The sequence below is a fragment of the Cottoperca gobio genome, chromosome 20 (genome assembly GCF_900634415.1).
Source record: "Cottoperca gobio chromosome 20, fCotGob3.1, whole genome shotgun sequence".
NCBI lineage: Eukaryota > Metazoa > Chordata > Actinopteri > Perciformes > Bovichtidae > Cottoperca > Cottoperca gobio.
Window position 1 is genome coordinate 16,088,183 of NC_041374.1, and position 16,060 is coordinate 16,104,242.

At 41.7% G+C, this 16,060-nt stretch overlaps 1 protein-coding gene across 1 annotated transcript in view; it reads left to right on the forward strand.

Annotated features, from left to right (window-relative positions):
* The first annotated feature begins 867 nt into the window (after positions 1-867).
* The window catches only part of sspo (SCO-spondin), an 82,744-nt gene continuing 67,551 nt past the window's right edge, over positions 868-16,060 (forward strand). Inside the window, 25 exon segments of the mRNA XM_029458218.1 lie at positions 868-920; positions 1,773-1,982; positions 2,590-2,672; positions 3,470-3,640; positions 3,819-4,042; positions 4,315-4,417; positions 4,917-5,075; positions 5,358-5,443; positions 5,734-5,859; positions 6,592-6,748; positions 6,887-7,139; positions 7,247-7,388; positions 7,491-7,623; positions 8,032-8,204; positions 8,312-8,530; positions 8,630-8,795; positions 9,423-9,675; positions 11,208-11,418; positions 12,537-12,631; positions 12,711-12,967; positions 13,075-13,209; positions 13,495-13,697; positions 13,933-14,060; positions 14,879-14,988; positions 15,108-15,257. Of these exon segments, the coding sequence (XP_029314078.1) occupies positions 868-920; positions 1,773-1,982; positions 2,590-2,672; positions 3,470-3,640; positions 3,819-4,042; positions 4,315-4,417; positions 4,917-5,075; positions 5,358-5,443; positions 5,734-5,859; positions 6,592-6,748; positions 6,887-7,139; positions 7,247-7,388; positions 7,491-7,623; positions 8,032-8,204; positions 8,312-8,530; positions 8,630-8,795; positions 9,423-9,675; positions 11,208-11,418; positions 12,537-12,631; positions 12,711-12,967; positions 13,075-13,209; positions 13,495-13,697; positions 13,933-14,060; positions 14,879-14,988; positions 15,108-15,257 (4,000 nt within the window).

Genomic DNA, 16,060 nt, shown 5'->3' on the forward strand with positions numbered 1-16,060 from the left:
AACCCTAGTAACATCACAAGCTTCTCTTTCTTTTCCTCCGGGCTCAAGCTTAGATGTACCATGGTGACAGCTGTGTTTGAGCCTCCTCGCCGCAGGGTCAGGGGGTCACACTTAGGATATTGGTGAGTCTGAAAGCCTTCAGTCTGTTGACACTCTTCGTTGAATAAATGCCCCCATCATCATTCCCGAAACTCCTCTCTTTACAGGATTAGTCTCTGACAAACTTCTCTTTATTCTGTGGCCGAAGCTCCACCACCCCCACCATCACCTACAGAGTCCGGTGATGTTTGACGGGGCGAGGTTAGTGAATGTGTCAGTCACTGGTCCGGTGACCAATGCCTGCCCTCCCAGCTGTGACTTTGCCACTTATATCCAATAGCAGCAGGTTCAGATGCTACTGTACATTCCGTGAGTCACCCCCCACATTTAAAACCCTGCATCTGGGGCTCCGCTCCCCCCATAAGGCAAAGTATCACCGAGGAGTGTGTTACATACTGTTGGACGAGACAACAAAGAAAAATAATGACGGAAAACAAGGACAGCGAACGAACAGAAACTTAAATAAATTAATATTGATTAACAAGCCACAGACTTTTTATGGCCAAGATTCCCCAAAAGCACTTCAAAGGTAAGTGCACCTTTTGTTTTTTATTGTAGCAGGAAGATTAGATTATAGAAATGTGTATAATTTCAAAGAATTTTAGATGTATTGGTTTGATCACTTATAAAGATATTATAAACCTTCATGGCAACTTTGATGATTTTAAATTGATATTACGTTTAATTAGAATTCTGAATATATATTTAATCCTTGAATACAAACTTTTTTTTACAGGAACTTTAGGCAAAAACTTTCAGGAGAGTTTCATGGAGACCCTACTCCTGACTTTGCTTGGACTGCAGACAGTCATGGGAATGGGGTGAGCATGATTCAGACTAGTCAAAATTGGGGTTAAGCTCGTTTTGTAGACAGTAGACTACGGTATGACGAAGGTGAGAAAGATAAAATGTGACAGTTATGAGCAAAATTCCCCTGTCTGAGCGCATATGGTAGAAATCACAGTGCAAACCATTGAAACGGAACATAACCCTTGGTTAAATCCATGGTTAATTCATATTAAACTAATGCTTCTCCAAGCGCAAGAGCCCTAACACTGACCAACTCAGTTTCATTAGAAATATATAGATATATAGACATTTAAAGTCCAAAACTCACATCAGAATCTATATTGAAGGAAAAGTTGTTAGGGTTCTAATAGAGCTCCTGTTTTTTGTTTTTTATTAAAGTATATGAATGAATGTATGTTCATAGACTGGTGTGCATGCAAGTATTGCGCAGTTGCAGGAAATGAGACAATATTGTAGTGCTAAACTCTTTGCTATTATAACACAATGTTGTATGTTGATTTTTGTGTATCAGTAAGGCACTAGTATATCTGTTGCATGCCATAACATTGCATAAGAACATGGTTACTGTTGATATTTGAATATCCAATATTTATAAAGGAATCTAATTGCAGCCTCTTTTAATTAAACTATATAACTATTTACAATTACACTATCTATCAACACATTGCTTACTAACTTTGTCTCTTGCTGTCTTGGTATGTATTCTATAATGAGGATCGTTATGCAAGTAGAGAGCAGAAAGGAGAAATCAGGACTGTGAATTAAACTTTATGCAAGAACCTATGTGCACAACAGTACACTTGCACATTAAATTAAATTAAATTAAATTGTAGAGGACATTAAATCTATTTATCATGCTCCAGACACTGGTGTGAACACATGGTGGAGGAGAGAGTGGAGCGAGTCCTTTCCCCACGTCTGCAGCTTGAAGTGAGCTGTTTTGAGGTGTATCAGTACAACACCCAGGACTGGAGGCTAGATGTGGACAGGATGCGCGTCAAGCACGGGGGGGATGATGGAATCGCACTGTACTATAAACAACAGGGTCCAAAGGCATCCTGTTTCTTGTACAAGTAAGTGAAAACTTGTGTAATTGTCTGTTTTCCTACTTCTTTGTGTATAGGGTTTGAAGAGTTTCTGGTAAACAGAATCCCTTAGGGTGTTTTTTCTTTCATTGCCGCAGTACTGCTGGTGTTGATCAAATGAAAGGCCACCTTGAAACATTTGCACAGATCACATTTTCTACAGTGTTAAGGTGTTGTGGTGGGAATGTGGGGAGGGATGTCCCTGTTGCTCCAACAGTGACTGCTGTTGGTTGGTAAGGGCACCTGTGGTTATGGTGGTGAGGGGGGATAGCAGGAACATACTGTATGTGTATGTTACACCCTCCTGGTGAAATAACTTGACCAGGAATCCAGGAGTTATTGCCTTTATAAAAGTCAGACATTTCTCAAAAGCAATACCTAATATTTCTTTTAAGGTATGTTTTATTAGCTGGGTGCAACAGTATCCACTAACTTGCTTTAAAGGGTAACATGTTGAATCTATATGGGGATGGCCCATAGTCACGATTTTTGTATTCCAAAAGGAGGATAATGTGAAGGAAATGCAGTTCAGTTCACAGTTCACAGTATATTGTGCTTATATTGACTTTTCACCTGCTGTGTCTGTTGATGTTAGACCCCCAGAGATGGAGAAGCAGATGGTAAATACGACAGTGAAGGCGTGTTGTGAGGGCTGGGGCGGATCACGCTGCTCTGAGGGTGAGGACAAGAAACCAACAAATCAGTTCCATGTACAGCGTGCATGCATCATGCTTATTGTACATGTGAAATGAAACGCATCTTGATTACAAAGTATATATACGTTAATGTACTGTAGTTAACAAAATAGGAAATCATAATTTGCAAATCATTGGAGAAAAAAAGTAAACAATAAAATAAATTGTGTAGTGTGTGAAACTTAAAATTATATTATTTTATTAGATTTAATAAGATTCAGGTACATGTTCCAGGGGTACCAGTTTCAGGTTGGATGAAGCAACATTAGCAATCTGGCATGGAATGTGTGGAAATGTACCAGTGATATACAGTACTGCAGGGCTGTAGTGGAAACAGGTGAAAGAATTAGAGAGACAGGTGACTGAAACGGGCGGAAACTACTAAATGTATAACTCAAAGTATAGCAGTGTAGGACATTCTTATTTCTCGTATCGTGTTTCTTTATTCTCTTGTGTAACCAGGTTGTTACCCAAGCCATGAGCTCAGGTTTATTTTCATTTTATTACTTCACGTTAGGTTTACAAATCACTATAAGTACTTTGAATCAACCAAAATACAATTGAAAACAACCTACCAACAATTGTTCACTGGTTTCTTTCAAGATTCATACTTTTTAACCAGCTACTCTGTATTTAATAAAGCACACCTCTCACTATTTCTCATTTATTTTAAAGATCTAAAGACATTAAGATTTTTCTTTGCAGTCCCATTTCTTCTCTCATGTTTTTTCTTCATTATCCTTCTTCCTAACCCTTTTCCTCCTGTCCCCTTCCTCCCAGGTGTGGGTGCGCTTGGCCAGTGTTACTCTACGTGGAGTTGTGAGGAGTTCCCTGGAGTTCATAATGCATCTCTGATGCCCATGGAGCAGTGCTGCAGCAGCCTGTGGGGGCTGAGCTGGAGGAATGCCTCCGACCAGACCTGCTTGTCTTGCACCTACACTCTGCTTCCTGGTCAGAGAGCATCCATACACACATATGCACATGCACATACTGGACCTGTTTTGGATGTTGTTCAAGCATTTATTAATGACGTGCACTGCATCTTTTGTGCACTGAGAAGTCTGCAGCTGCTCACTGCTTTTATTTGATATGATAACATGACTTCACACTACCTCTCCCTCCTCTGCAGACTCCCAGTCCTCCCCTCTGGTGCGTGGTGGTCTGCTGGGTAGCGTCAGGGTGCCTCAGAGCTCGGCCACCTGCATGTCCTGGGGTGGAGCCCACTACCGCACTTTCGACAGGAAACACTTCCACTTCCAGGGAAGCTGCACTTACCTGCTGGCCTCATCTGCTGATGGCACCTGGGCAGTCTACATCAGTACAGTCTGTGACGGGAGCAGAGACTGCAGTAAGGTGTGAAATATGGCAGAATCCACCACTTATTGAGTTGATGAAGTGGTATTATTGGTGACATATACTTGAACATTTCTAGACTTTTTACAACACTAGCCATGATGTAGCAGCAGTTTATATATATAAACAATGGTAGAGACATAGTGGAGCTTAGCCAAGTGCAATAAAATGACCGTTAAATGGCAGTTAGTTATAAAAGCAGTCACCTGCATATAACTTGTTTTGTATGTATGTACATACATGTGAATGTGTCTGTGGCCCTCTGCTTTCAGACTTTGAGGATGATGCTGGGTCTCGATTTGGTTTCAATTCAGCAAAAGAACTTAACACTGAACAACTTCCCTGTTCCAAACGGAGAACCTCTTTTCCAAAATGGTAAAATACTTTCAGCTATTCTCTCTTTCTCCCATTTCTTGTCAGGCTACAAAAGAAAATCCCCCTTATGCTCTGGTTACGTCATGACACATCGGTATCTGCACTGGATCAACTTAACCAAATTGACTTAAATAAATGTTTTTATATTTTAAACGTTTTGATAAATTATTATTACTTATTGCATCATTTGATCAGTTTCTGCAATAAACTTTTTTATATAGCACATCTTAATGGAAGTGGGTTTAATCCAGGTTAATATCTATTCAAGAGTACACTGTAATATATGAGATGTTTATATGTGAAACATTAACTGTTTGTTTCTAATTTATAAACATTGTTTGGCGTATATGTATTTGGAATAATTAACTGCTTCTCCCGGTTCCTCTTGGCTTTATATCCATTGACTGTAGTAATTAGATGGATGGATGTACATACTGGGTGATAGCTTCCTTTACCGCCACTAGAAATAGTATATACTGACCTTTTTAACGTCTTACAGGAGTGAGTGTTCATTGGCTGGGCGACTTTGTGTTTGTGGAGAGCGGCCTGGGAATGAGAGTAAAGTTTGACCTGACCAACACAGTCTACCTGACGGTGACCACCGAGCACCTGGCAGCCACCAGGGGGCTCTGTGGAGTCTACAACAACAATGCTGATGGTGCGGAAAGTGCAACAGATGCAATACATGCAAACTACACACACTCTAAAAAATGTACACACACTTACAAACGAATGCACAATTATAAATGCACACATATATACAAACACACACACACGCACTCAGTCACGATGTAGTCAGGTCATTTTTCTCAATGTTGATGTTGATGTGATGTTCCAAATGTTATCTTCCTTTAACTTAGGTAACCCAAACTCTTTTAAGTTTTAATGTTCAAACACTTTTGCAATGCATTAGTAACTTATTTTTGTCTCGGTGCTATAGATGATTTCACCACAATGGGCGGGACTGTGTCCCAGTATGCCGCCAGCTTCGGCAACTCATGGAAAGTTCCTGACCAGCAGAATGAAGTACTGCACTGAATGCATTGAATGAGTATTTCACTTTTTTGCAACATTATAGTTTTTTACCCATTATTATTTTTCTTTACGAGATATCTGTGATCTCACCAACCATCATTTTGATGCTTCTAACATGATCCAAAAGTTCTGCTGTGGGAGATTAATGGTTTCAGCAGTTGTTTTTAGTGTGAATGCAGAGTTCTGTGTCTCTTCTACTTTATTCAAAATAAATGGCAAAGTGCATTAATGAGATGCAAAAATCGTTAATTGAGCCTCTCTGTGTCCCATGCTTCCCTCAGGGCTGCAATGATGCGGCTGAGCTGGGTCATAGCTGTGATCTCTCAGGAGACCCTGCCCTACGCAGGCAGGCAGAGTCAGTGTGTCACAGACTGCTGGAAAACCCCTTCACACACTGCCACCCCCGGGTCAGACACACCACTTATTGAAGTCACAGAGCATTACCAATGTTTGCTAACTGTTTTTTTCTTTCACTCCTTTTGGTTATAAAGCGATGCTTCAATGGGATTTATTTGAAAGCCAAGTCTGTAATGAGCTGTAAATCATCATGCTCCTAAAAGTAAATCATTAACCAGGTGCCAATTGTAAAAGCAGTTCCAAGAAATGAATTAGATTGATGCGAGCGATGGGGTCTTAAATACTACTGAGTGTCAATTGCAGAATGAATTACTAGTTTCAGTACAACCTACATTTAGCATTGCCTAGAAGTCCTTTTGAAATATCTCTGAAACTCTGAAATTAATAATGGAATAAGTGTAATAAAGTTCTGGTTAATAATTTATGAATTAAGATATGGTTATTTCTATATAGCCTCCCTCTCTCTGACTTTAATTGCTAGCGATTATATCTACACTCGTTATTTATATGATAACATATTTCAGTGCATAATAAGCATGTTTGCATATCCTATTCATGTATTATTTTCCCTAATACCTGGTCCAGTTCTGCTTATGAGCTTGCTCACACAAATTCATTCATACACTATATATACTTCATCTATGTGTATCTCTGTATCTCTGTTCATGTGCAGGATTTGTGCATCTCTAACTTTAGAAACTCCTTGTGGAGTTAATTGTTTTTTGCATGCTATTTGACTGAATAACCCAGATGTGATAAGTTTGTGTCTTTGTGTCCTCCAGTTGGACCCAGCAGCGTACGTAGACACCTGTCTCTACCTGTACTGTAGCCTGCCACCCAAAGAGAGGGATTCAGCAGTGTGTGACACCCTGGCCAGCTATACTCGAGAGTGTGCTCAGCAACATGTCATCATAATGTGGAGGACAGACACCCTGTGTGGTAACAAAATAGGAACATTCTCAAAACATGAGCAGCAAGCAATCAGAGTCTCAGCATGAATGTAATGTGTGCAAACATGCAAAAGCACCAGTATGGTCATTTAACTCTGTTTTCTGCTCTTTTTCTCGGTCTTTCCAGGTCGTGTCTGTCCCAGAGGTCAGGTGTTTTCAGACTGTGTCTCCTCCTGTCCCCCCAGCTGTGTGTCTCCCCAGCCCACAGGGCCTGCTGCAGCCATGGGCCAGTGCAGGGAGGAGTGTGTAGGTGGCTGTGAGTGTGCACTGGGGCTCTACCTTCACCAGGGACTTTGTCTGAAAAGAGGCGATTGTCCTTGTTTTCATCGCAGACGTGCCTACCAGTCAGGGGACAGTATAAAGCAGAGATGCAACACCTGGTAAGGGGAAACTGTTTGTGTGTTTTCTAAGTCTCTTTTTCCTTTCCCATTCTTCTGTTTCTGACTCTCCATCCTTCTGTGTACTCTTTTAATCTTTATCTTCCCAGTGTATGCAGAGAAGGTCAGTGGCAGTGTACTGGGGAGAAGTGTGCAGCCCAGTGCACCCTGATGGGGGGGCTACAGGTGACCACCTTTGACAAAAAGAGGTATTCACTACAGGGAGGAGACTGTCTCTTCACTTCTGTAGAGGTGATATACAGAACATGCAACCATGCACACAGTTAAATACACTATAAGATCCATTTGTGTGCAGCCACTTCTCCTTAGTGCTTATGTTCTGTGTGTGTTTAGGACTTTGTTGACAGGAAGCTGGTGGTGAGTGTGCGCTGTGGGGAGTGTACAGCAGCAGGAGGAGGAGGCCGGAGTTGTCTAAGGGAGATGTCAGTCACAGCACTCCGCACCACAATCACCATCACGGACACTGGTGAGTTAGTAATATGCTGCACCCTTGTACTTGTGCCTGTCAGTTCTGCAGAGATAAATGATTATTTCACACTTTGACAGTGGGGACAGTCAACATGACTAACTTTCAAATGTGGTGAAATGAAAACATTCTGATGAAGAGTCTTTAAGTTGTTTTCAGTCCATTCATTTCAAGTATCTCTTTATAAAATCCCCCGACTCTACAGTTATCCAGTTCTTTGGAGCTTTTTTGCTTCTTTCAGCTCATTGTTTTGATTTTACATCTCACAATTTTACTGTTCACGGTTCATTCCCACTGTATGCTATAGCATTTGTTTAAATAGGTTGTATGTTCTTTCTATTGTGAGAATTCTTTATTTTGAATGTTCACTGCCTTCTGATTGCTTACACCTATCATTGTTCCTTCCAGGTACAGTGACACTGAATGGCCAGAGGGAGTCGTTGCCTGTGGTGACGGGGGACCTGGTTGTGCGTAGGGTCTCCTCTTCATTTCTCCTCATCCAGACTTTTGGAGCCCAGCTGCTCTGGCACCTCGATGGACCTTTGGCCCTCATCACCCTGCAACCTGGCTTTGCAAATAAGGTAACCCTTACACCTCTTTCACTGTCTTGTGCCCTTTGAGTCCCAAACAGAACTTGTGCCATTGAGTTTTTATTTTTAAGCTAAAGTGTGTAAATGCTGTATTCAAGGTGCGCGGCCTGTGTGGAACGCTGACCTGGAATCAGCATGATGACTTTACCACCCCAGAAGGAGATGTGGAGAACAGTGTGTCCTTGTTTGCAAGCAAATTCACAACAGAGTCCTGTAGTCTACCTAAAGGAGCTCCACCTGACCCCTGCACCACATACACCGAGAGGAGACAGTACGCAGAGACAGTGTGCTCCGTCATACACAGCCCCGTCTTTCAGGTAGTTTGCATGGAGTTTGTTAAATCTCCAACTATGTCATTCCATCTTCTGTCTCCCTCTCTTTTATTTACACAAGTGCCTCCTTTGCTGATTTCGTAGGTGTGTCATGACGTGGTGGAGAGAGAGTCTTATTTCCGTCTCTGTCTGTTGGAGGTTTGTGGCTGTGTTCCGCAGAGCGCCTGTCACTGCACCATCCTCACTGCCTACACACAACACTGCGCTCAGGAGGGCGTCGCCTTCCACTGGCGCAATCACACCTTCTGCCGTAAGGGAAGCCATTGGTTAAGTTCAGTGGTGGAAGAAGTATTAAGACCTTTCACTTAAGTAAAAGCACTAATAGCACGATTTAAAATGTTACTTAAGTAGAAAGAAAATGTAGTTATAAAGTACAAAGTATGAAAGCAGTCACTATGCAGCCAACTAGACTCTTTATTTGTTACATTATTATATATATTATTATTATTATTGATGCAGTAACATGTAAGATGCATTTTAATGTTGTAGCCGGCTACAATGGAGCTAATTTTATTAATTGCATTTCATATACTCATTATAGGTTTTTAAAATCTGAATCTGCAATGTAAGTAGTAACTAAAGTCCTCATATAAATGTAGTGAAGTAAAAAGTACAATATGTCCCTCTAGAATGTAGTGGAGTAGAAGTAGAAAGTAGCATAAAGTTTAGACACTCAAGGAAACCACAAGAAAATTATACTTAAGTACAGTACCTAAGTAAATATACTTAGTTACTTTCCACCACTGGTTAACAATGTTTCAGGATGTCCATTTCTGGTTACCATGGTAATATGGGGTTTATAGAAGTGTCGTTGCAAAATCACAAACTGCACCAAGCTACATTATTTGGCCTTTTTCCTCCTCTCCTGTCTTCCCAGCGGTACAGTGTTCGGGGGGCCAGGTGTACCAGGAGTGTGGTCGTGCCTGTGGGGGCTCCTGTTCAGACAGCTGGAGCTGCGATGCCAGTGGTGGAGTAATGGGACTTAGGATGTGTGTTCCAGGTTGCCAGTGCCCACCAGGACTAGTGCAGGACCTCCAGGGCCAGTGTGTGCCCGTCACTATGTGTCCCTGTGTGCAAGAAGACAAGACGTACCGGCCTGGGGCTGTTATTCAGAACAACTGTAATACCTGGTACGTAGTAGGGAACAACCTGGGCTGGGGTTCACACATTTGTTCAAATCAGGTACTCCCTTCTTACTGTCATGTTTTAGCTACACATTTTCTATTTGAACATTTTGACTGACACTGCATGTCTTAGGTTTAAAATATTTAATTGAATCAGGTTTCACTGGAAATCTGATCCAATTTACTTGGTACAATCAAAAATGAAAAGGCTAAACTAAAAGAAATCAAGTATAACCAAACCACAATTCTTGTAGTACTTCAAGGTACTTCAACTCATTTCACAGAGCCTTCTTTTGACTCTTAATGGCTTAATTTCACTTGGGTTAAATATTAACATCGCTGCACAGGTGTAGTAATCTACCAAGAGGTTAATTCAGTGGAATGCAGTGACCCAATTGCGTAGATGATATTTTTACAGCATGTCCTAAAAGCATCCCTTTTCTCTTTTATGTCAACCGTGTCATCATGTAGTGGTTGTGATAAAGATCAGAGGCTGTAAGCATGTTTCTCCTTTGTCAGTAGAGCTGCAGAATGAGCTTTGATCCCATGGGGTGACCAAATCTACTCAGATCAAGTGCTGATAAAGTCTTGAATCCCTGATGTTTATTGAAGATCCAATAAAGTCTGCGAAGGGTCATTATGACAGAGTTTATTTGTGTGCTAATGTTTCATAATAGGTCAATTATATATTTGTTATTCATGAACTTAAATGCATTACCCTATTAGGAAGTATTTTCTATGTTGTTGTCCAGATAAATCTAATGCTAAAATCACATAATAAATCTTGGTAGCTTTAACCCCTGCTTCAAGTAATTATTGCCTTGCAATGAGTGTTGTGTGTGTTTGGATGTCTGCCAGCTGTTTAGGTATATGAAAGCACATTATCCAACAGTGAGTCCCTGGTGGTGCAAGAGCCTCGATGAAATTACTCTATGTTCCTGCTCCCTGATACAGGATAGGTTGATTTCATCGCGTCTCTTCACTACATAACCACAGTGATCATCACTCTATTGGTTTGAGTCATCTCTTAGCAGTAGTACTAACGCTAATGATTAATTATTTTCTTTCTGCCCTACTCATTTTCATTGTGTTGAAACTGCTGAGATGTGTCCCTGCACTGACCATTGACCTGATAAATTGCTATGAGGAAATATGATTTTTTTTATTGCATAATTGTTACACTATTATAAAATATGATGTACAGTACATCCATTCAGCTTGAATGACAAACCTTGGCTGTTGACTCCAGTGAAATAATTTTCACACACCTCATAGCATATTATTGTTGCTGCTACTGTTTAGAGTTTAGTAACTATACTAAAGTAAAACTTTATTGATCCAAAGTAAACTTGCCACCACTTGACTGCAGTTATTTACTGCTGATATTTCAATACAAACTTGCTGTAATTAATTACACACCCGCACACTCTAAGAGGTTAAATAATCTTTAATGGCCTTTCATTCCCACCTGACATATTATACATTTCGATTCAGTGGATGTCAGTTCTGTTTCTGCTCTCTCTTGTCTTCCTTCACAGTGTGTGTGAGCAGGGGCTTTTTAACTGCACTCAGGAGCGCTGTGAGGAGGTGAACCAGTGTCCAGGCTCTCTGGTCTACTCTCCACGCTCCTGCCTCCTCACCTGCTCCAGCCTGGACCTTCCTGGCCAACAGCAGGGGTCCAGTGTTGCACAGCCGGGCTGCAGAGAGCCCCTGTCTGGCTGCATTTGTCCCCAGGGAACTGTGCTACTAGTGGGTGAAAACTCAAATTAAGTTTTCTGAGTGGATATGTGAGAACAGATATCTTTTTGAAATGTGAAATGTTGAGAATACAGCACTTTTTCACAGAAGACATGCTGCTTTTTCATAGCAGGCAAAGCACAGGTGTAGGTAATATAATTATTGATGGCTCCATTGCAATGTTATAGTAAGCTATACTGTACAGGAGCCATGCACAATACCACTCTGCAACTGGTAGAGTTAAAGTAAAATATATTTAATGAACAAGGCCTAGGTCAGCCGTTTGCTTAACCTGCATTTATTATGTTTTTGGCCACTGGCAGCAGAGGAGCTGACAACGCGACACACTGTCAGTAGATAACGTGAAATTGTTAGTTGCTCATTCGACACACATTACACATTCAACGGACAAAGAGCAACATTTGCAATAATTTGGGGTCGTGTTCTTGGCCACTGAACAGAAGTACAACATTTAGGGCTACTCTCCTTATAGCTCAGTTTTGGTCACTTTAGCTGCAAGATGCTACGGTATGTTCACCATCTAACGTTAGCAATTAGCTGACTTTGTCTTTTGGACATGGGACAGGTACGTTAATAGTTTATCTATTTGAGCGTGGGGGTCGCAAGATAATTTCTATATATGGTCACCAGATGGTTGTGGAGAAAAAAATAAAATCATATTAAAAATAAAATAACATGTTATACTGGGGAATTGCTTTTACATTGCCTGTACCAGTGATATATTTGCCTTGGAATATATTTTATTGAGTATATTTGTGATACATCTACACACCTTAATTAAGCCCTACTCATTTAACCATTTACAGCACAAAGGTCCACTTGCTTAGCTGTGGGGCTTACATCAATCATATACCTAAATGTTTAGACAAAAAGATTTGCCATGTCACTGTGCATCTTCAACTATATCGCGATCGATGCATTTGCTTCATGTTGGTCGCGAATACCAATCTGATTATTCTGGGGGGTTGGGACTCAAGAAGGTTGAGAACCACTGGCCTAGACATTCTTATACTACATTCAGGCTGTTCCTTTAACAAGACAGATCTTAGACCGATGTAACAACCCCGTATGGCTGAATTTTGACTACTGTACATTTTGTCTTCGCACAGGGTGATCACTGTGTTCTGCCAGATGAGTGCCCATGTCACCATAATGGTCAACTTTATTACAGCAACGACACCATCACTAAAGACTGCAACACATGGTAATGTATGCAGTTGTCTCATTGCACCACATCCCTTGAACATTTAATTATCTCAAATATACTTAATTCACTTCTACAGTGTGTGTAAGGAGCGACGCTGGCACTGCAGCCAGTCCGCCTGTGCCGGTGTGTGCGTGGCAACTGGTGACCCACACTATGTGACATTTGACGGCCGCTGTTACTCTTTCCTGGGCGACTGTCAATACGTGCTGGCGAGAGAGACCAGTGGTTTGTTCAGTGTAATTGCAGAGAATGTGCCATGCGGGAGCACCGGGGTCACCTGTACAAAGTCGGTCACCCTCAGCCTGGGAAATACCGTCATACATCTGCTGAGAGGTAAGAGGGATAGCGTTATAGGGAAAGCCAAGAAGGATGATGACACCACACACTATGTTTTAGGAGATAGTTGCTTCATGAAAAGGCATCTTGTCTCTCTCCTTTAGGTAAAGCTGTGACAGTGAATGGGATGCCAGTTAGTCTACCAAAGTCTTACAGTGGTAGTGGTCTGACTTTGGAAAGGGTCGGCCTGTTTGTCTCCCTTTCCTCCCGACTGGGGGTCACTCTGCTATGGGATGGAGGTAGGACACACACACATCAACTTCTGCAACCTTAAATAATCTGTCACTTAACCATTTAATGCTCAATGTCAGATGTTTCTTGTTTTGTTTTCCACTTAATAATTGATCCTTATGACTAGACATGCTTTTTCTATTATTGCCAAAATATATATTTTTGTATTTTCATACTGACCTAGAATAATTTTATAGAGGCAAATAGTTCTTTAAGAATTGCTTATGTCTGTGGCTGTAGATGACGGTTAAGTAACCAGTAAGTAATGTTGTCATTCTACATATTGTGTCCAGGTATGCGTGTCTATGTGCGTCTGGTGGCCCACCTGCGAGGTCGTGTCAATGGCCTGTGTGGTAACTTTGATGGGGACACAGAGAATGACTTTACTACACGGCAGGGAATCGTGGAGTCGACAGCCGAGCTGTTTGGTAACTCCTGGAAGGTCAGCCCCTCCTGCCCTGACGTGGCAGACCAGGACCTCCGAGACCCTTGTGCTGTGAGTTCAATACCGTCCCATGCACATTCACACACACACACACACACACACACACACACACACACACACACACACACACACACACTGACACTTGCAGGAACAATAGACCTCTCATACTTACTTATTTGTACATTGTTGTAAATTCAGTTTTGATGATGAACCGTCTTTTGCATTGTCTTCTCTCATGGAAACGCATGCAAAAGCAAGTTAACTTCTCTCTCTTTGTCTTGTTCAGCTGAACCCCCACAGGGTTACCTGGGCCAGGAAAAGATGTTCAGTCCTAACTCAGGAGCTCTTCTCTCTGTGCCACCCTGAGATGCCTTTCCAGCAATATTATGACTGGTGTGTCTTTGATGCTTGTGGGTGAGTGACAGCACTAATCTACACTGAATATCTCTGAAGTATGGAAATGGAGGATTTTGAATCCTCTTTAAATGGTCACACATATGTATAGAGCACAGCACACAGAGAGACATTTAGACTCTGCATTCAACACCCTAGTATTTGGAGCAGTGGGAAGCTACTCAACAGTGCCCAGGAGGTGAACTGGTACCTCTGAAATTACAAAAGTGGTAGTACAAAAGTATTCCCCAAGTGTCCCAAGTATCTTTTAAAAATATGTAATCAACTTTGTACCTGTCCTCTTTGCAAAAAGATACTTCAGTGGGAAGAAATGGCTTTCTGTCTCATCATTTCTTGCCCTGTGCACTGATGCACTTTCTCCCTATATGGGAATACACACATGTATGATAAGTAAGACAATAGACAAAAAAAAAACTGGCTACATTACATAACCTCATTCATATACCTTCAATCCGTCTCACCAACATAAGCTGTATATATATATCCTTAAAATTCCTAAAAAAACATGTTGATTGAATTTCCTACTGGCATATGCCTTACTGCCCTTCAATGTGTTCGGTTCATGTGTATTTCTCCACCCTCGTTCATAAGACATGCATGTGCTTCTTCGTAAGTGTGCTGGTACACAAACGGTAACAGAATAGAGAATAAAAAACATTGCGACTAGTGGTAAAACAGTGTGCAGGGTTCTCTTGAATAGAAAAGATGTAAGGATAGCTCATAGGCATAACGTGTCTTAATCACCTTTTATTTGTTAATATTTTACCATGACAACATTCATTAATTTGTGTGTGTGTTTTAAAAAATATATTTTTTAGCTGTGACTCAGGCGGGGACTGTGAGTGTCTCTGTACAGCCATTGCTGCATATGCTGAAGAGTGTAACCGCAGAGGGGTCTACATCCGCTGGAGGTCACAAGAGCTCTGTCGTATGTCAAAGACGCACACGCACACTCACACAGTCAACCTTCTGTGCATGCACCTTTATTCCTGTCTTTCTGTAACTTTTGTGTTCTTATATTTGTATTGTTTCCCTCATTCCCTGCAGCTCTGCAGTGTGAGAATGGGATGGTGTATGATCCCTGTGGTCCAGCTTGCTCTACCTCATGTCCCACTGTTCAGCAGAGTCCACACTCCCAGTGTGGTGCTCTCTCCTGTATGGAGGGCTGTTTCTGCCCTGCTGACACCGTCCGACATGGTAAGACAGATTTACCAAAATCTGATTTACTGAGCCACCGAGGGTGATATACACTTTGGGTGATTGATCATCAGATTCTCTTCAACACTTTGGTCCAGAGCAGGGATGGGCAACTTTGAGGATAGGGAGGGCCACAAAAAGTGTGTCCTCACTGCCAGAGGGCCATTTTGAACCCCCCCTTCACGGAGCTCCGACAGAACCCTCATGGAGCTCCGACACAGCACCCTGGGGGGACACCCCTCTGTGGGGGGCCCCACGGAGCTCCGACAGCACCCCCCCTTCGCGGAGCTCTGAGATTGATTTCTGGAAATTGACTCGTGGGCCGCACAAAGGGTGAGGGCCGCATGCGGCCCACGGGCCGCCAGTTACCCATCCCTGGTCCAGAGGAGGATAACGAAACAATTGATGATCAGATGGATGTGGATGCTCCCCAGAGGATGATTTATCATGCTTGAGTGACTAACTGACCATTCACTTACAGGGCTCGATATACCACGAGCATATGCAAAGTAGTGCATGTAAATTTTGAGCTTAATTATCAGCTTTACATGCACCATTGCACGTAACTTGGTACAAGAAATAAAACCATGAAATTGACTCTTTTCACACACATTCTCAGGCCACACATCCATTTTCTTACTAAAGCAATTAAAAACTAATTTAGAACTTATAATGTTATGACACGAAAAGAAAACTATGAAAAGCCAGCCGCTGCTGTACAGTACCGGTACTTGGAGTAGCCAAAGACTTATAATAATTTATTAGAAATCGTATATTAAATTTGGCAATTGAAAATATTTAAA